The following is a 20383-nucleotide window of genomic DNA, read 5'->3' on the forward strand; positions in this document are numbered from 1 at the left end:
GCCAAGTGAGCCAAGAAGATGCTTGGAATCCTGTTGGCGCTGGAACTGGGGCGGGGCAGCGGCGTTATAGCTCCGCCCACCCACGGAGGCCCCGCGCCGCCCGCTGAAGCCCGGCTCGCTGGTCTGGCTCTCCAGGGTGCCTGCAGGATTGAGTTGCACCCTTGGTGGCGTCGGGGTTTCCCGGCTCAGCACATTCCCCATGACCCCCCAGTCTCCCCGATATTAATAGCCCTGCATCGGCCCATCCAGCTGGCCTGGAGCCCCTCCCCGTGCTCGAGTCTCTCCCTTAGTCACCCCAGGAAACGTTCAAAACATCTCTGCGCCTTGGTGTTCCTGACTGTGAAATGGGGATAGGGCTCCAGGTATCCCACCAGCGCCGCGCAGGAAGAGGATCAGGAGGAGGCCCAAAGCGCAGCGTCTAGAGCGGTCTGCAGCCACTATTATTATTGTCGTCTCCGTTGTGCACGAGGAAACTGAGAGGGCCCGTGGCTTTCCCAAGCTCACACAGCGCCCTAGCGGCAGAGCTGGAACGCGAACCCCGGATCTCCGTCACGGGATCCGAGCCAATGCCCCCAAACTCTGCAGTCCCCAGGCCCAGTGCACCCTCTGGCCCGGTCCCGACCCGAGCGCCCTCGCCCCCATTCGGCCCCTCCCCCCGCCCCCATATTTAGCGCGAATCCGATCCGGGGCTGGGCCCGCCGCTACTTAACGCGGCCCCTGTGTCCTGGAGAGCGCCGAGCAAAGCGAAGCCAGGAGCTCCAGCGAGATGATGATGGTTATGCAGCCCGAGGGTCTGGGGGCCGGGGAGGGGCCCTTCGCGGGCGGCGGCGGCGACTACATGGAACAGGAGGAGGACTGGGATCGCGACCTGCTGCTGGACCCGGCCTGGGAGAAGCAGCAGCGGAAAGTGAGTACCAGCCCATTTCCTGATGGCAAAACTGAGGCCCGAAAAGCCGGTCAGTTTTGGGTTGTCATCTCAGCAGGTCAGGAGTAGAGCCTGCAGAGTGCCACTCCCTCGCCCAGGCTCTGCCCATCAGTCCTCTGCTGTCCCCCAGGGCTGGAAGAGAGAGAGGGCTGGGAGCCCTCATGAGGGGTTTAGGATGACAAGGAGAGTTTCCGGTGTGCCCCCCAGGATTCATTCCCCTGGGTCCACTGCCCTACTTCTCCTGGCGAAAACAGGTTGGCCTTAGCTCAGGAGATCCAAGTTTGGGGGTTTCTGGAAGAATAATCTCTTTCTCCCCACACCTACCCCACCTCTCTAGTTAGATATTCCCAGGCCCCACCCTAGCAGCCAGGCAACTAGTAAAGAGACTTAGGAATGTCGGGGTGCGGACAAGCACCGCAGATCCCTTCCCACCCTCTCCTCTGTATTCTCCCCAGCATGGTGTCCGTAGTCACTCTATTCCAATTGTCAAATGAGGAAACTGAGGACTAGAAAGAGGCAGAAATAGGACCCAAATCATATGCTGTCAGAAAACGGGACCCCCCCACCCCCCAACCTGAGGGTCTTTGCCCCTTGCTTGCCGCATTCCCACTCTTTCTCAGGATACCCCTCCCTGCCCCAGCGGCCCTGAGTCTGCTGAAAAGGCCACAGGACTGGGGAGGAGGGAGCCCTGGGTCCCCTTACGCAGTAACCTGACTCTCTGGCCAGATGGACACTTTGTGCTGAGGCAGCAGCTTGTGGGAGCTGGAGAGGGGCACATGGGCAGCTGCTGCTTTGGCCCAGCCTTGCAGGGTGCTCAGGCCCCCTCTCCCTGAGCTATTTTCACTCCCAGACTTTCCTAAGTGGAGGGGGCAGGACACCTGGGTTCCCAGAAGAGAAATGATCCAGGCTGGGGTGAAAAAACCTTAGAGAGTGGCAAGCCAGGAGCAGGGAGGACACCAGGGGGTTATTGGAACCTGCTCCACATTTGCCAACAGTATGACTCCAGGACGGGGCAGGGAACAGGGGTGCTCAGTGAAATTTGCAGGATCTGAGAATCCCAGGATTGAGAATCAGAGCACTTCTCCTGAGGTGATGGGAGATGACTCCAGGGACCAGGAGGCTCAGCTGACAAGCTTCCCCAGGTGACAGGCTTTCCCTCAGGCTCCTCTTGCACCTGTCTCCAAGCCGGGCTGTGGCCCGCTGGTCCAGCAATCTCCCGATGATGTCATTCCTGCCCCTGACTCCAGCTGCCATCTGCTATGCAACAACTCATATCCTCACCCCCACCCACCCAGGCCTCTCCCTGACCCAGGTCCATGTGTCCTTCTTAAGATACAGGCCTCTGTAACTTGCCTTTGTCACTTAACAAAATATCAGGAATATCCTTTCAATCCAACTTACAGCCACCCACCTCATCCATTCATTCAGTGGCTGAGGAGTACAGATGCTCTGTAAATTAATCAGCTTCTCGGGGATGCTGGACATTCTGGTCTGTTCTTTCTCATCCAACATTGTTTATCACAATGTAACGAACATCTCTGCGCTCAGCTTTAGCCCTGCCTCATCCCTGCTACTCTTCTGCGTCTTGGAACACTCCCACCTCCTTCCACCTGATGCCTGAGTCCTCTTCATTCAACCTCATTCAAAAATATCCACGCATTATTTCTTGAGAAGGTCCAACTATGTGTCAGGCACTGTTTTGGGTGCCAGGAACTCAGCAGGGGACAAGCTCAGGGAACGTGTACTCCAGCAGGAACAGATGTTTCTATCTCATCCACCTCGTCCTGCCAGGTTCCCTTCTCTCACCCTGGTCCCGGTCACCACCTCCCCACTTTTCCCTTCTGCTCTGCCAAGTCTTCAGTCTCCACTCTGCAACCAGAATGAGTTTTTAAAAAATACAGTTCTGCCGCCCCCCCCCCCCCCCTCACCTCCTCTGCCTGAAAACTTCCCTGACTCCCTGTTGCTCTCAGGGTCAAGTTCAAACTCCCTGGCTTAGCACCCAAGTTTGTGCATGACCTGGCCACTGCTGCCCCTCCGGCCTGCCTCCCACTACTTACAGCCCAACACCCCCAGCTTCACTCTGGAGAGTGGCCAGATAGCTGTAGCCCCGCAAACCTAGCAACTGTTTCTTACTGCCAAGCACTTGCCCACGTGGCTGCCCCTGCCCAGAATGCCCTTGCCTGCCCTTTGCTGCCTGAATAATTTCTGCTCCTCCATCACAGCTCTGATCAAATATTAGCCTTCCCCAAGAGGTCCCCACCTGATTTAGAGAACTCCCCTGGAATCCTGGACACCAGTCTCTCCCAGCTCTTCTCAGACCAACATGACTCTTTGACTGACTGTGAATTCCTTTAGGGCAGGGGCCACATCCCATTAAGAATCATGTTTGGCCCTGGCCAGTTTGGCTCAGTGGATAGAGCGTCGACCTGCGGACCAAAGGATCCCGGCTTGATTCTGGTCAAGGGCATGTACCTTGGTTGCAGGCTCCTCCCCAGCCCGGGCCCTGGTCAGGGCTGGTGCAGGAGGCAACCAACCAATGTGTTTCTCTCTGTCTTTCCCTCTCTCTTCTATTTTCCCTAAAAATCAATGGAAAAATATCCTCGGGTGAGGATTAACAACAACAACAATTTAAAAAAAAAAAAAAAGAATAATGTTTGTCGAGTGAAAGAATGCCTCCTCCTTTTCCATGGAGGCCCCGCCCAGGCCTGCCTGCCCCCTGGCCCCTCCATTTCCAGGGCATCCCAGACTCCAGGGCTGGAAGGCACTGCGGAGAATCAACTGCCCTTCCTGTGCTTGGAGCCCCATCAAGTAGTGCTCAGCGCTCAAAACACCTCCAGTGACAGGAAGCTCACCCCCTTCCCTTAGCAATGACAGCCCCTCAAGAATTTAAAGCATCATCTCCCAGGTCAGCTTCTAGGGCATCTGAAAAGCTGTTTCTGAGGAGGGGACACTGGCTGAGGGAAAGAATTCCAAATAACTTTCAGGGCCACTGTCCAGGAGAACCGGCTTTGCGGTAGGGGAATGCTCTGATTCTAGAATCCTGCCAGGTCGGGGAAGAGAGACCCGAGACAACATGGAGTCTGTTCCCTTAGCTGTACAGATGGGGAGGCTGAGCCTAAGAGAGGATTGGAGCCCAAATATGGATTCGACCAAGGACTTCATAGCTGATGGATCCAGGAGAATCCAGGCCTGAAAGCTTGGTAGTTTGGTAGAAACTTGTGCGCCAAGCTCCAGGTCACCCCATCCCCAGTAGACACACAGCCATATACCAGCCTTCCCATCCCAGACCAGCTTTTCAGATGCCCTAACTCTAGGGGGCCGGGGAAGAGAGTCGCCTCCACAAACTAGATCAGGCCGGGCCCGACTACCCAGCTGACCCTCCACAGCCTGCAAAGCTCTTCCACACTCATATCTACCTGGAGGCCAATTCACAACAGCCTGGAGAGGTCGATGGGGCTCATATAAAAACACACAGGTACACAGTCCCTCGGGCCAACCCCTCAGAGCCAGATGTGCTTTGACCCAGAATTTTTCAGGTTTTAAAAAGGCTGTATCGCCGAATCGGTTTGGCTCAGTGGATAGAGCATCGGCCTGCGGACTCAAGGGTCCCAGATTCTATTCCGGTCAAGGGCATGTACCTGGGTTGCGGGCACATCCCTACTGGGGGCTGTGCAGGAGGCAGCTGATGGATCTCTCTCATCGATGTTTCTAACTCTCTATCCCTCTCCCTTCTTCTCTGTAAAAATTCAATAAAATATATTTTTAAAAAATAAATAAATAAAAAATTAAAAGGCTGTATCATCCTGCATTGGCCCTGGTCCCTCAGAAGCCCCAAGCTTTGGCGTGTCTGCTTTATGATTTTCTAACCACGCCCGCTCCAGTGTTGGAGACTGCTCAGCGTCCAAACTGAGACCTGCATGGGACCCAGACCCCATTTCTCCTCTTCCAGAAGAACTAAAGCTCAGAGAGGGAAAGGGACTGGCCCAGGTACACAGCAAGTCAGTGACTGAGCCAAGACTGGAATCCAGGGCCTTGGGCTCTGAGATCTGCCCCGACCAAGGAGCCTGAGCCCTGTCCTCAGCGCTAGGGTCTGAGCGCTGTTCTCCGCCCCCAGACTTTCACTGCCTGGTGCAACTCGCACCTGCGCAAGGCGGGCACCCAGATCGAGAACATCGAGGAGGATTTCCGCAATGGCCTCAAGCTCATGCTGCTCCTGGAGGTCATTTCAGGTGAGGTGTGCAAATTCGTGCACAGGGACCCCGGGACCTAGGGGGATCCCGAGAGCTGGGGGAATATGGCAGCAGAGACTGCAGGGGATTGGCTATGGAGGGGAACGTTTGAGGACAAGATATCCAACTTCCTCTCATGACCTTTGACCCTTTACCTCTTCTTTTATACCCAGGAGAGAGGCTATCCAGGCCAGACAAAGGCAAGATGCGCTTCCACAAAATTGCCAATGTCAACAAGGCCCTGGACTTCATTGCCAGCAAGGGGGTTAGGCTGGTGTCCATCGGGGCTGAAGGTGAGGAGGTGACAGGAGGGGGCCTAGGTGGGCTTTGGGGGTGTTCCTGCCATCAGCAAGTCACCTCTGTGAGCTTCAGTTTTCTCATCTCAACAATGGGGATAACCATCCATGCCTCATGGGAGGGACTGTAAGGAGCAAATGTGCCCAGAACGCCAGCCCATGCCCTGATACCTAGACTGTGTTATAATCAGCTTTAAGTAAAACAGTTGAGTTCCTACTAGGCACCAGCCCTGGGATGAGGGACAGGCCCCAGAGAGCAGAGCAGGGGGAGGTAGCTGAGGCTGGTAGCACAGGCCTTGAACCCCAGGTGGGATCTGCCCCATCCCCGCCCTGTAGAGATCGTGGATGGGAACCTGAAGATGACCCTGGGCATGATCTGGACCATCATCCTGCGCTTTGCCATCCAGGACATCTCTGTGGAGGGTGAGCAGGGGATGGTGGGGAAAAGCAGGTAAGGTGAGAGGACCTGGCCCAGACCCCTCCCCAGCTAACACGCCCCCATCTTCATCCAGAAACCTCGGCCAAGGAAGGCTTGCTGCTGTGGTGCCAGCGGAAGACAGCGCCATACCGCAATGTCAACGTGCAAAACTTCCACACCAGGTCTGTCAGCTGGTCAGCTCGAGCGCGCGGGCCTCTGCCAGGCCCTGGGGCCCAGAGCTGGCCCCTGTTACAAGCCGCAGGGGAGGAGAGGTCACAGCCGAGTTCCTGGAACAGTGTCTGAAAATAGGAGGACTCAGTCAGTGTTGAATTGACTCCAGGAGGGTGAGGGAGACTTCTTGGAAGAGAGCGCATTGGAGATATTCCTGGGAGGGCATTCAGCCAGAGAGAACCTGTGGGCAGGAGGCCAAAACATCTAGAAATTGGTGGGGCCTAAGCCTGGGGTATGTGAAAGAATCATGGCGGGAGGTAGTCCAAGTCTAGTAATGAAGTGCCTCGAATGCCAAGCAAAGGAGTTTAGACTTTACTCCATTTGACAGATGAGGCTGCCCCGATGGGGATGCTGCAGGGGTAGGACAGGGCCTCAGCTTGGACTCGGGCCTGACCCACCCCCGTCTCTCTGTCCAGCTGGAAGGATGGCCTGGCCCTCTGTGCTCTCATCCACCGACACCGCCCCGACCTCATCGACTATGCCAAACTGCGCAAGGTTGGCCTCTGACACCCCCAGCCCCAACTTCCCAAAACCTCTGCCCTCAGCTGACCTTTAATCTCTCCCCCTCATACCCATCCAGGATGACCCCATTGGGAACCTGAACACTGCCTTCGAGGTGGCAGAGAAATACCTGGACATCCCTAAGATGTTGGATGCAGAAGGTCAGACTATCTCATGGTCTAACCTCTATATCTGTTCTTCCCTCCTCCTAGAAGGCCCTGCCCTTCACCTGGCTCCCTGGTCAGAATCCTTTATGCCACTGGCCCTCCTCTCTAGGCCCCTCTAGTCCATCTCCCTGTCCCCCTCCACCTAGTGGAACCAGCCTTCCCTCCCCTTCTGAAATGCCCCCCCCCCCCCCCCCCGCCCTCTGCCTCATATCCTAGTTTCCTAGGTCTCTTGGAACATATTGGTCCCTCAAGACTGAGAGCTCCTTTGGGGAGGTGCTGCGTCTGGTCCCTGTGCCCAAGCAAGGCTTTAGTTAATTGAAACAGCAGCCCTGGCCAGTTTGGCTCAGTGGATAGATCATAGGCCTGCAGACTGAAGGGTCCCAGGTTCGAGTCCAGTCAAGGACACATGCCCAGGTTGCAGGCTCAATCCCCAGTAGAGGGTATGCAGGAGGCAGCCAATCAATGATTCTCTCATCACTGATGTTTCTATCTCTCCCTTCCTCTCTGAAATCAATAACAAAATATTTTTTAAAAAATTGAAACAGCACACACTTTCTGAGCACCTGCTGTGCCTGGTACCCTGAATGTGTGGGCATCGGTGGATGAGAACTTGGGGGAAAGACAGACAGACAGAGTTGTGGGACGGTTAGAAACACCAGGCAGTGTGGTCTGGTGCCTCATGAAGGCTGCGGTGTCTGCCCACTCACCCACTCCCACATGGTTTCCTCAGAGGGGGAGACGGCTGGACCCTGGGGTAATCAGAGAGGGATTCAGGGAAGAGGAAGATGTAGCTGACATCTGGTGGCCATGGCTCGATGTCTCTGTCCCCTCCCATTCTAAGGGAGATCTCTGCCTGGGTGGGGACATAAGCCCATTTCCCACCCCTGGGTTTGGCCAATAAATACCTCGCTGCCATCCCCCAGACATCGTGAACACGCCAAAGCCCGATGAGAAGGCCATCATGACCTACGTTTCCTGCTTCTACCATGCCTTCGCTGGCGCTGAGCAGGTGAGGGGTTGTGGACTCAGGGCCAACCTTGGAAGCATCTCAACATTTGGAGATGCCAGGCCCGTGGGTGGGAGCGCCACATCCCGGCTGCACACATGCAGTCCTCGGGGAGTTCAGGGGCAGAGGCTTCTGGCCTGGAAGCCCCCCTGCCCCCAGAAAGATGTGCTCCCTTCGTCCTTGCTCCTGTTTGTACGGCCCAGGGTTCATAGGCTTTACAGAGGGAGGCTGGGTTGGGGGTGTCTGTGGCAGCTTGTTCTATGGCAGCCACTCTACCCCACCCCACCCCACCCCCACCCCACAGGCGGAGACAGCCGCCAACAGGATCTGCAAGGTGCTAGCTGTGAACCAGGAGAATGAGAGGCTCATGCAGGAGTATGAGAAGCTTGCCAGTGAGGTGAGCCAGAGAGGGTCTCCCATCCCCACCTGTGCCCTCCCCACCTGCCCACTCAGGTCTGTGCCGGCCACGTCTCCCTCTCCTCAGAGGAGCCTTGGTCTCCCCCAGCCTCCTCATGAAATCTTCACCAGCTCCTCCCACCTTCTGCCTTTCCAAGCTCCTGCTCATTCACTCACCATTCACTCATTTCCTCATTCATTTATCCGCTCACTCATATTTAGGTGGTCTCATGGTTTTTGCTCTGTGCCAACTTATACTGGTCCCTGGACTCAGAAATTAACCACCCTACTCCTTCCCAGACTAGTGGGGCTCCCCCATTCTTCCCTTCAGACCCCCACTCTGCTGGAGCCAGGCCTTTTGGGTCGTTTTGCCTTGGTGTGGGTGTAGAGGGGCAGGTGAGGTGAACACGCCAGCCCAGAGCTCTCTGCTCTGCTCCTGCCTGGCCCTGGCAGCTGCTGGAATGGATCCGCCGCACTATCCCGTGGCTGGAGAACCGTGTGGGCGAGCACAGCATGAGTGCCATGCAGCGCAAGCTGGAGGACTTTCGGGACTACCGGCGCCTGCACAAGCCGCCCCGCGTGCAGGAGAAGTGCCAGCTGGAGATCAACTTCAACACGCTGCAGACCAAGCTGCGGCTGAGCCACCGGCCCGCCTTCATGCCCTCCGAGGGCAAGCTGGTCTCGGTGAGCCAGTGCCCGTATTCTCTGGGTGACCTTGGGATCTGTGTCCCCTTCTGATAAATGGGTGAGCCATGATGGAGGGCACCTCTGCCTGCCCCACAGGACATCGCCAACGCATGGCGGGGGCTGGAGCAAGTGGAGAAAGGCTATGAGGACTGGCTGCTCTCCGAGATCCGGCGTCTGCAGCGACTCCAGCACCTGGCTGAGAAGTTCCAGCAGAAGTCCTCCCTGCACGAAGCCTGGACTCGGGGTAGGACACTTCCTGGGGCTTGATTCTGTCCTGGGGTGGAGAGTGGAGAGAGTGAGACTCCTGGCAGAATGCGCCGGCCAGGGGTAGGGGTTCTGCCGGAAAGTTGGAGACTTGTTTCCTGGTCCCACCCTTGCTATGCAACCAAGTCACGGCCCCTCTTTGGGCTACAGTTTCTTTATGTGTAGAGCCAGGCCCTTCACTCTCTTCTGGGTCTGACCTTCTGGAGGTCTGCTCTAATATATTTGTCACTTAGCATTTTATTTGTATATGTAGTATGTATCCATAAGAGAATCCCTAACCCTAATGTCACTTATGTTATGCTCAAAGTATATTGATGCCAAAATATTGCACGAGTCGCATATATTACTCTATATGAACACAGCCATTCTGTATTCTGTCAGGATTTTAGTCCTACAAATGAATGATTCCTGCCTAAAAATAATGAACAAACACTAACAATGGATTTCAGGTATGAGAAATAATGATGGTTTGATATAATAAGAAGTCCTTGAATATAAGGCCACTTAAGTGACCATGAGATCTCAAAACCTCTAAATTTCAATTACCTTTTCTGCAAAATGCAGAGGCACTCAATCAATGGTTGCTGCTGCCATTATAAATATGTTTTTATTTGCATAATTATGGCAATTGTCATTCTCCAAGCACTTTTAGGTTCATTATTCATTCATCAACAAATATTCATAGAGGGTCTACCACATGCCAGGCGCTGGGGACACAGGTGAGCGGAGGAAACCGCGTCAGGAGCTCATCAGGCTCAGAGTCACTGGGGGGTAGTTCTCCATCAGATAATTCCAAATCAGTACCAAGGGCCACCCCACACCGCGCAGGTCAGGGACGCAGACGTCAGTTACCGGCATGTCCTGGAACAGGAGTTTCATTTCACTCTATGAGGCCAGCGCCTCAAAGCAAACCGCTAGGGTGGGCCAGACAGGTGAGATCACCTGCGATTCCAGATGAAGAATCTCCGCGGGCACAGCCCCGCTCCAGGCCCCGTTCCTCTTCCTGAGCAGGAAAGGAGGAAATGCTGACCCAGCGCGACTATGAGTCGGCATCGCTACAGGAGGTGCGGGCGCTAATACGGCGCCACGAGGCCTTTGAAAGCGACTTGGCGGCACACCAGGACCGCGTGGAGCACATCGCTGCGCTGGCCCAGGAGCTCAAGTAGGCGTGGCCCAGGAGCTCTAGTGGGCGTGGCCCACTGTCGGGCCCGCCCCCCCAGAGACAACGCCCCTGCCTGCCCGACCCCGCCCCTCGGCTTCGAGTCCCGCCCCGATCCTCATTGCCTTCAAGACTGTTCTCCCTTTGTCTTTCCCCATCACCACTCGCTCCTCCCCTCCTCCCTTATCCCCATCCCCATCTCTGATCCGCTTTGCTGCCCACACCCCTCCCTACCGCCACTCACTGACCCTCACCAACCCCATGGCCGCCCGCTCCCTTCAGCTTCGCACCGGGTTGGCTACCGTCTTGGCACTTCCTCCAGTAAACCCGCCGCTTTTCGCATAACCCCGCCCCTCCATTCAAACTCCTGAGGGACAAGCTGAAACCAGTGGGAACCCCTATTCCCCTAGGCTAGGGCCACGCTGGGAACGCCCCCTTCAGGAAAGCCCCGCTCCACCCCCACCTGCCCTGGCTTTCTTACACCTTCACCACCATCCGGGGTGTGGATCAGGGGGAAATCTGGGCTGCGGTCTGGCCCCCCAGTCACCCCCTCTTCTCGCCCCCAGTGAGCTAGACTACCATGAGGCTGCCTCAGTGAACAGCCGCTGCCAGGCCATCTGCGACCAGTGGGATAACCTGGGCACGCTGACCCAGAAGAGGCGGGATGCGCTTGAGGTGAGGCTGGGGGCTGGACTGGAGACAGGTGAGGGGGCCTGTTGCGCAAACTTCTGACTCTCCGCCATTCCTGCGGCCTTCAGAGGATGGAGAAGCTGCTGGAGACCATCGACCAGCTGCAGCTGGAGTTTGCACGGCGGGCAGCACCTTTCAACAACTGGCTGGATGGCGCCGTGGAGGACCTGCAGGACGTCTGGCTGGTGCACTCCGTGGAGGAGACCCAGGTGGGCGTGGGTGTTCCGGAGGGAGGGGGCGGAGGGCTGCATGAGATGACAGGGAAGCTGGCCTAAAATGCTGTCGGCCACTCCCTTAGGCTCTTGAGGAGTGGGGGAGGGAAAAGCTGTTTCTGAGAGCTGGACTGGGAGACAGGACTGGGTTCTTGAGCCAGCCCTGCCCTAGACCCACTGGATGGCCTGGAGCACGGTGCTGCCCTTTCTCTCGCTTACAGGAAGTGGGGGTCCTGGCTGATCCTTCCTGCCTGTTGCCCCCAGAGCCTGCTGACAGCACATGAGCAGTTCAAGGCGACGTTGCCCGAGGCTGACCGAGAGCGGGGTGCCATCCTGGGCATCCAGGGTGAGATCCAGAAGATCTGCCAGACTTATGGGCTGCGGCCCAGCTTGACCAACCCCTACCTCACGCTCAGCGCACAGGACATCAACACCAAGTGGGACACGGTCAGTGCTGCCTGTGGCCACCCCTTGCTTCCCACCTGCTCCTGAGACCGCTCATCGCCCTGAAACCTCAGATGCCCCAAAATAAGGGTCTGCGATCTGCCACAGACGCCATGTGGTGCTGGACAAGTCACCCTGCCTGTCGGCCGTATCTGTAAAGAGGCCCTAACAGCAGCATTTTCCTGTCAGGCCTGATGTGAAATATAATGAAATCTGGTGTGTGGGCATCCTTTACAAAACAGTTAGTTATAAATGAAGTTGATGCCCCATTTACTGATGAGGAAACAAGCCTAGAGAGGTTGAGTGATTTGCCCCAGCGCCTGCCCAGCAAGCCCTGACACCTTGGTTCAGAGCAGCAGGGGTTGTTTGAGGGGCAGGATTCCTCCAGAGCTACCCTGGCACAGCCACTCCCCTTTCAGGTCCGAAAGCTGGTGCCCAGCCGTGACCAGATGCTGCAGGAGGAGCTGGCACGGCAGCAGGTGAATGAGAGGCTCCGGCGACAGTTTGCAGCCCAGGCCAATGCGATTGGGCCCTGGATCCAGGGGAAGATGGAGGTAAGGCTTGGACAGTGGGGCAGGAGCTGGGCCACCAAGAACTGGGAGTTCTCATGCTGCCCGGGTCCCCCTGCAGGAGGTGGGGCGCCTGGCAGTGGGTATGGCTGGCTCTCTGGAGGAGCAGATGGCTGGACTGAGGCAGCAGGAGCAGATCATCATCAACTATAAGAACAACATTGACCGGCTGGAGGGCGACCACCAGCTGCTGCAGGAGAGCCTGGTGTTCGACAATAAGCACACCGTCTACTGCATGGAGGTGGGGAGGCGGCACTGGCTGGGAAGCTTGGCGCGGCCACACCTGGAAACAGCACGTCTGTTCCAGGAGGGTCCCAATTCAGCTTGGCCACATCCCCCAATGTACCTATGGGGATATTGAGACCCACGAGTGAGAAGTGACCTGTCCAGAATCATATAGCAATCTAAAGCCAGGCCAGATTGGATCAATACTTAATACATAATAAATCATCAAACTTTAAGGCAGAAAGGGCCACTGGAGGTCACTCAGTGGAACCTCCAGATGGGTACGGAGGCCCAGAGAGGAAGACTTACCCAGGGTCTCACAGTGGGTTGGGGGTGGAGCTACAGCTCGTGGCCAGGCACTGGCTGCCCACTGACTTAGCCCATCTCCTGCTCTCCCAGCACATCCGTGTGGGCTGGGAGCAGCTGCTCACCACCATTGCCCGAACCATCAACGAGGTGGAGAACCAGGTACTGACCCGAGACGCCAAGGGCCTGAGCCAGGATCAGCTCAATGAGTTCCGGGCCTCCTTCAACCACTTTGACCGGGTCAGCAAGGGCCCAGCCTAGTGGGGTGGTGGACCTGGGTGCTGGTGGGGTTTGAGGACCAAGCCTGACACCCACTTACCCACTACAGAAGCGGAATGGGATGATGGAGCCTGATGACTTCCGGGCTTGCCTCATCTCCATGGGCTATGACCTGGTGAGTGCCCCTCACCCTCCTCCCATCAGTACCCTGTCCTACATGGATCACCTGCTATGTGCCTCCCACCTTAACATCCATGATCTCATTTTCTCCTCTTCACACCCACTGAGGCTAGGCAGAATTAGACCATTCCAGACAGGGGCTAGCAAAGGCTCACAGAGGTAGATTAACTTGTTCAGATACATAGCTGGAAATTTGGACCTAGTTCTGTGTCTCCAAAGCTTGAGTTTGCAGCACTACAGGGAGTCCCAGGAGAAAAGACCAGGACCAATGGGCAAAAGGGGCACTGCCACAGGCAGGAAACAGATTCAGCCTAGTGGACAGGACTTCCTAAAGGCAGAGCTAACAGAGGCTGCAGTCTAGGGAGAAAGGGAGCACCCTGTTCCTGGGGTTGTGCAGCCAAGGCTGGGCAGTGCTCAGGGGGGACATGTAGAGCCCTCCTGGCTTTAGCACCCGTGGGCATGATGCCCGGCCTCTATCCCTACAGGGCGAAGTGGAGTTTGCTCGCATTATGACCATGGTGGACCCCAATGCGGCTGGGGTCGTGACCTTCCAGGCCTTCATTGACTTCATGACCCGAGAAACAGCCGAGACTGATACAGCTGAGCAAGTTGTGGCCTCCTTCAAGATCCTGGCGGGAGACAAGGTGGGTCCCTGGCATGGAGGGGCTGGCAGGCTGGGGCAGGGAATAGGACTTGTGGGCCCTCAATACCTCTTCTCCCGCAGAACTACATCACTCCAGAGGAGCTGCGGCGGGAGCTCCCAGCTGAGCAGGCTGAGTACTGCATCCGACGAATGACCCCCTACAAGGGGCCTGGGGTTCCAGCTGGAGCCCTGGACTACATGGCCTTCTCCAGTGCCCTCTACGGTGAGAGTGACCTCTAACTTCAAACCCTGATGAGGTTTTCCAGGAAAGAGGGTGTTCCCTCTGACTGATCCCATCCATCTCAGAGCACGGGCCCCTAAGAATGACCAGCAAACTCTTTCAGAATAAAGATCCATCCATGGGTTTCACTCCGTCTCCTTTTGGTTCCTGAAGCAGAAGCTGGGCCCTAGGCTCCTGGGCAGGACTAAATGCCTGACCTTAACCCTCCAGGGGTCCCCACCGCCCCTCCTTGACCTCAGGGACTGAGCATTCACACCACAGTGAAGCTGAGGACACCTCTTTATTGCTGTTAGAAAAGGGTGGTTACAACAGTTTGTCTGGACATGAAAGGGGATACTGTCCCCAACTCCAGGGAACCAGAATTTATAACATCAGAGAAAAGCCAGGTCAGGAACTCAGAGCTACTGAGGACAAGATGAATTTAAGACCAGAATATCTGTTTCCCACCTGTTCCTTGCCTAAGCCCAGGGTTTTTGGCCCAGCTTCAGCTGCCAAGACATCATCCTTCACCCCAAGACCCTCCTGGCTACCACAACTTAACAAAGGTGCAGCTGGGGAACTTCAGAGTGGGGGTTGGGTGGAGGGGATAGGGGCTGTACCCCTCACCCAGTGCCCTTTGCTCACCCTGAGGTACCCGGCACCCATCCCTGAGCCAGCTGTGCCTCCTGGGGAGGGACCTGGAAATGCAGGCCAGGTCCTGAGCTGCCGCTCCTCAGTTCACTACTGCTGAGCTGGCCATGACATTCACACCACAGGCCCCAGACCCACGGTGCAAGTAGTAGTAGCCCTGGAAGAGAGAGGAAGGGGGGTTGGTGAGGGCACTAGGACAGGGTGGGGGCTGGAGGGCCAGGGGCTGAGCAGGCAAGACTCACCTCCTCACCCCAGTCAGTGCCCCAGCTGTTCTTGATGGCCCAGAAGGGAACATCGGAGCCTGGAAAGTAGTGGGGAGTGCAGGGAGTCAGGGCCCCAAGCACTCTGCACTCTTCAGATATCTGCTGTGGGCCTACTGTGTGACAGGTACTAGGAAAAGAGCAGAAAAGAGACAGGCCCACCTACCACCCTCCTGTAGACCTGGGGCTCTAGGGTTTAGGAAGGGTACCTACCTACTCCCCTCATGCAGGTTAGCTGTCCGTACAGTTTAACCTCCGTACTGCCTCCGCCTTCCCATCCACAGAGGGGATGGATGATCCCACCTGGCCCACAGCTGGGGGGAAAGGGTTCCTAGGCTTTCCCCAGATTTCCCCCTAGAGGTCCTGAGATGCTGTGGTTCAACCTCTGCCTGTGACCTGGGGTGGGTGGGCAGAGAGGGGTCAGCAGAACTCACGGTTGCCATAGCCCACGAGCAGTACAGCATGGTCAATGAACCAACGGCTGCAGAGAGGCCGCAGAGGGTGGGAGATTCCATGGCGGTAGAACTGAGGAGGGAGAATAAGCAATAGGAGGCCAACTCCAAGGAGAGGTAGGGGAGGAGTCAACAAGAAATGGAGCAGGGGCAGGGGGGCTAGGGCCTTACCTGCATGCCAAAGGCGTTGATGGCAATGGAGATGGGGCCGTTCTTGGCCAGCCAGGCCGCCAGCTCTGAGACAGGAGAGGGGCAGTATCAGGGGCCCCCGGGCCCCAGCCGCACGTGGCCTGTCCCCATCCCATCCCTCACTCACCTTGCTCATTGTGGCTTAGCTCTACTGAATCATTGATGTAAACCTTGACCTTCTGGGCAGAGAAGCTGCAGGTCTGCAAGTGGCCACTGTAGCTGTAGTCATCCTCTGTCTCCAGCCCTCCTGGCAATGGTGGGGAGTCGATGGGGAAGTAGAGAAAAGGTGGACTCTGTTTAGCATACACTCAGTCTTCTCCTAGCCAGAGGCTATGCTAAACCCCTTATCCACAAGGCTTCACATTCCTCATCCACCCCAGAACACGGGCCTTCCCCTCTGCGGAAAAGCCTCAATCTAGAGTGTCAACTCAACGGGGTTGAGGGAGTAACCAGTGAGAAATGTGGCAGAGATGGAACTCACCCCCAACTGCTGACTCCTCGCTTGTCCCTGCCTTCCTAGGGCACTTGACCTCGGCTTGCTTGTCCTGCTCTGACAGGACTCAGCCCTGACTCTGCCCATCTCTTGTAGGGCATGTGTGGGTCCCCACTGGCCCCGATCCCACCAGGCTTCCAGACCAGTTTCTATGTGGCCACTTCAGTCCCTCAGCCCTTTATCCTTTTCTCTGCAGCCCACTGCTTGACTGAATTGCCAATTTAATTCAACACCTCCCCTCAAGAGTGAGGTGAGTTACCACCTGGTTTAGCAGTGGCTAGAAATACAGACCTCCAAGCAACAAAAATATCAAGACCCTGTTATGTGCCAGGGACTTCACATATATTTCCTCACTTGATACTCAAGGCAATCCAATGAGGTGGGCATGAGCCCCATTTCACAGATGAGGCAACTGAGGCTCTGAGAGAGCTGACTTGCCCAAGGACTTCAGGGTCAGCACGAAGGCTTAAACCCAGTTCACGTGACTCCCATGCTTATGTCTCTCCCCCTCACAAAATGTGACTTCAGGTGGAGGGAGAAGTGGCTCCCACTGTCCCTCCTGACCCCATTAATGCATACCCAAAGTCTTTATGGCCGAATAGGCGTTGGAGGGCAAGCCACCCATGCAGGCCTTGTCCACTGTGTCACAGTCCACGAGCTCTAGGAGACATACAGCCAGTCCCAAGGAGCCCTTGGGAGGAGCTGGGCTGGGCACAGGGGGGTACAGCGGGATGCTCACCCTGCTCAGAGAGGGAGAGCAGGTCCCCCCGTTTCAGGAACCATTGGCCCTCCACGTTGCCTGTAACTGAGAAGGCCCAGCAAGAACCACACATGCCCTACAAGAGATGGGCAGAGTCAGGGCTGGGTCTCTTCCCAACCCCAGGGCAATCCTCATGTCCCACCCTCACTTCTGAGGGGTCCAACCTGGTTCTTGACTTTGGTGACAGCCCCATTTTTCCTCCAGTCCCACTCAGGTGGGGCAGGGTCGCCAACGAACTTGACTAGGCGCATCTTCTTGCCAAGCTCCTCTTTTAGGAGGGGATTCAGGTAGATGGTGCGGAACTCCTCCTCTGTGGGCAGAGGTGGGCAGCGGATTGGGGTGGGAGAGTTTTCTAAAACAGCCCTGATCAGGGCCTTAGAAACAGGTCCTGTCTCTTCTAGGCTCCATGATGGCTCTGGCCACCAGCCTACCTGTGAGATCACTGAACTTGGTGACTCCATACTGAGCTGTGCCACGGTCCAGGGCCTGGATCTTCTGTGCTTTTATCATGTTATTGATAAAGATGGACATGCGCCACTGGGCTTCTGAGGACCAAGGAGCAGGAGAGGAGGGGCTGGGACTCCAGGCAGATCATAAAGGAGGGGTGCCTGGGGCTAACTGGCAGAGGTTTCCCTGGGGAGTGGGTGGGCTCTGTAAGCTCAGGAAGGACCAAACCCTGGAGCAGGTAAGGGTGGGGGGCAGACCTGCAAGTGATAAGATTGGGAGGTGTGACAAACTTTTGGGGCCAAACTGGGATGATGACTTCTCAGGTGTGAAGGCAGAACCAGAATGGGCTCCAAAGAGCACCCCCAGACAGGAGGTCATAGGAAAAGGCCACCACGCCAGGGGCCTCCAGCAGAGAAAATCTGTCCTTTGCTCCATCCTACTCGACCCAGAATGATGGAGGCCCATGGTTTCTGACCAGGAAGATCCGATGGGAGAAAGAGTCAGATCCCTGAGGTAGCCGCCCAATCCTGGGAAATTGGGCAAGAACTTGGGGATTTAGGAGTCCTTGAAAGGATGCACTACCTCTCTCGTCTTTCCCCTCCCAACACCAAGGTGCCAAAGTGGGGGGAGGCCTGATCTGTTTGGGACTCATACACTCCAGGCTGGGTCCTCACCCTCCTCCGTCTTGTATGTCCGGTTATAGGTGGTGATAAAGTACTTGAAGAGCGAAGCCATTCTCACATAAAAGTCCTGGAAAGGCAGAGGGGTCTTTACAAGGAGTCCTTCTCAGATTGACCAGGGAGCCCCAGGCCAGGGTGAGAGGAAGAGAGGGGATATAAGGCAGCAGCCAGCTCCCCAGAGAGAGGAGGACTCCTCACCTGGGGTAGAGGGTCCCTGTCCGACAGTGGGAAGAGTGGACTGGAAGTCTCATTTTTGTCATCTGGATAGGATTGGAACAAAGAAATCACGGATAAACCCTGAATGAAGTCTGATCCAGGCTATCCCCGCATCCTTGGGCGATCCCAGCACCTTTCATCTTGGTATCCACTGGGCCACAGTCCTGCTTCAGCAACGCATGTTTTCCTAGCTCATAGGAGACTTCAAAGCTGCAGAGCTAGGGGGAGAGGAGAAAGCAGTCTGGGGGCCCTCGGCTAGATGGCGCTGGAGGCTTCCCAGATGAGGATCACCCCCAAGGCAATCACCCCCACGGTAGAGACATCTTACCTTTTAAAGCATGGTCTCTGGCCCGCGTCCAGGGAAGTGACCTGAGTAGCTGTTGCCTCAGATCCCTTCCCTTTGGCTTGACCCACCTCCCCAACTGCTGCCAGACAGCCCGGCACAGGGAAACGGGGGAGCCCCATCACTCACCAGGGTTTTCTTAGACACAGGGAGCTGGCACACCATGGGGTCCGTGCAGGGCAGCTCCTCCAGCGTCACCTTCAGAGAGTACAGCAACCCTCGGCCGGCCTGGTTGGAGGGATGGGTGGGGCGGGTGAGGCGGGCACAGCCACTCCCACCGCAGCCCCGTCTTCTGGGGTCCCACAGCCCTCCTCCCCCATCCCAATCAAAGGCGCCCAGCCGTCCAGTGCCCCCACCCTAAGTTTAGGCCAAAGTTCCTATCTCTCGGACTAGGGCCCCGCGTCCCCGCCCCAGCCGCGTCCTCACTTGGCGGACGCGACCGCTCACGGTCCCCAGCACGGCCCGCGCCCCGGCAGCCAGGCCGCGGTTGTATGTGTCCAGGGCGAAGCGGGCGGGCCGCCGCAGCAGCTCCGGGGACGCGGGCTCCCAGGCCTGCGCGCCGGCGTCTCGGGGGGACGGGGCGGGGGTAGCGGCCGGGAGCAGCCCCAGCAACCACAGCAGCGGCAGCCAGGACGCCATCGCGAGGGCGAAGCCGGCGGCGGAGCCCACAGGCAGCTCCGACCAACAGACCCGCCGAAGCAGTCCGAGACCTTGGGGCCTGAAGCCCCGCCCCGCTCCTGGGCGCCGGCCAATGGACGTCCGTTTGGGGCGCCTGCGCACTCATTTGTTTACGCGAGGCACGTGGGGCGCGCTGACTGCGCAGGTGGGTGGGGTCCAGCCCAGCGGGGATGAGCGGGTCCTGGCACAATCCCCGTCTGCAGGAGCCCCAGCCTGGGAATAACCCTCTTAGGTCTCCGGAGCTAGCCTAAGAATAAAAATAACTAACATTTATTGCATTTTTATTACATGTTAACATATAATCGTTGTAGCAATCCTGCGAAGTAGATGTAATCCCGATTTAATAATAAAGGAACTAGAGCAGCAGTTCTCAACCTGTGGGTCGCGACCCTTTAGGGGGTCGAACGACCCTTTCACAAGGGTCGCCTAAGACCATCGGAAAACGCATATATAATTACATATTGTTTTTGTGATTAATCACTATGCTTAAATTATGTTCAATTTGTAACAATGAAATTGGGGGTCACCACAACATGAGGAACTGTATTAAAGGGTCGCGGCATTAGGAAGGTTGAGAACCACTGAACTAGAGGCTCAGAGAGATTAAACAGTTTACCAAAGATCGGATAAGTGATGGAGCAGGACTTGAACCCAGGGAGTTGGCCTCAGAGCCTGGATTCACAGTTCGATTCTTCTTTGAGGCCTCTCATCAGCAAAATGGCAGCTAATATTCCCTGGATTGGCAGTTAGTTCCTCAGGCTATTGTGAGGGTCAAACAAAACCATGCAACCGTTCGGCACTCCTCAGGGCCTAGCAAGAGGAGATGTAGGACAAGGGTCTCAACGCCTGGGCCATTCTTACTAAATACTATTCTTGCTAAATATTAAACTGTGGCACAGTATTTTGCAGGCCAGCTGTAAATAGGATGAGCTTGACATTAAGGGTAGCCAACTGAAATCAATGAGTAATTGAACAAATAGTGTATGTAAGCAATGGTAAGCTTCTGGGAGATCGAGCTTTGGGTATGAATCCCCTCTTCTTTACTTGCTGCGAGTAAATAAAACTACCTTGCAACAACCACGTATCCTTCTTGAATAGAGCACCCCAAGCAGCGAACCACCTGAGTTGGGTAACAGAGGCATGAGCAGTTACATTAGGCTAGCGCTGTCTGTCTACTGGAGCTCACAGTCTAGTGGAGAGACAGATGAGAAAAAGAAATATTCCTGC

At 56.2% G+C, this 20383-nt stretch overlaps 2 protein-coding genes across 3 annotated transcripts; one reads left to right on the top strand and one right to left on the bottom strand.

Annotated features, from left to right (window-relative positions):
- Window positions 1-508: 508 nt before the first annotated feature.
- On the top strand, window positions 509-14124 carry ACTN3 (actinin alpha 3). Of its 2 annotated transcripts, XM_070427584.1 has the most exons (22): window positions 509-599; window positions 1727-1735; window positions 5040-5154; window positions 5328-5447; window positions 5787-5873; window positions 5963-6050; window positions 6516-6594; window positions 6680-6761; window positions 7691-7776; window positions 8078-8170; window positions 8623-8853; window positions 8953-9100; window positions 10132-10282; window positions 10846-10954; window positions 11038-11178; window positions 11446-11628; window positions 12045-12179; window positions 12256-12435; window positions 12819-12965; window positions 13054-13119; window positions 13610-13768; window positions 13849-14124. In XM_070427584.1, the coding sequence occupies exons 1-22, from the start codon at window positions 567-569 to the stop codon at window positions 14005-14007; spliced, it is 2601 nt and encodes an 866-aa protein (XP_070283685.1). In that variant the 5' UTR covers window positions 509-566; the 3' UTR covers window positions 14008-14124. The 2 variants fall into 2 exon arrangements, with proteins under 2 accessions (XP_070283685.1, XP_070283684.1); XM_070427583.1 differs by lacking the exons at window positions 509-599; window positions 1727-1735 and adding an exon at window positions 679-907.
- A 145-nt stretch (window positions 14125-14269) lies between these two features.
- Window positions 14270-19184, bottom strand: CTSF (cathepsin F). The gene is given in 14 exon segments (XM_070427586.1): window positions 14270-14795; window positions 14881-14939; window positions 15333-15423; window positions 15522-15586; window positions 15667-15786; window positions 16612-16692; window positions 16772-16868; window positions 16957-17102; window positions 17224-17337; window positions 17914-17989; window positions 18118-18237; window positions 18240-18353; window positions 18608-18706; window positions 18905-19184. Coding segments are annotated over 14 exon segments (1470 nt in total). The 5' UTR covers window positions 19118-19184; the 3' UTR covers window positions 14270-14720.
- Between the last annotated feature and the right edge of the window lie 1199 nt (window positions 19185-20383).

Source organism: Myotis yumanensis, unplaced genomic scaffold (genome assembly GCF_028538775.1).
Source record: "Myotis yumanensis isolate MYYU_CA2020_CCGP unplaced genomic scaffold, mMyoYum1.0.hap1 SCAF_10, whole genome shotgun sequence".
NCBI lineage: Eukaryota > Metazoa > Chordata > Mammalia > Chiroptera > Vespertilionidae > Myotis > Myotis yumanensis.

Excerpts from the sequence above, each read along its gene's own strand:
- ACTN3 (XM_070427583.1), top strand. The coding sequence starts at position 767 with ATGATGATGGTTATGCAGCCCGAGGGTCTGGGGGCCGGGGAGGGGCCC. Across the intron at positions 5,874-5,962 it reads CCAGGACATCTCTGTGGAGG|AAACCTCGGCCAAGGAAGGC; the intron begins GTGAGCAGGGGA and ends ATCTTCATCCAG. Across the intron at positions 9,101-10,131 it reads GCACGAAGCCTGGACTCGGG|GAAAGGAGGAAATGCTGACC; the intron begins GTAGGACACTTC and ends CTTCCTGAGCAG.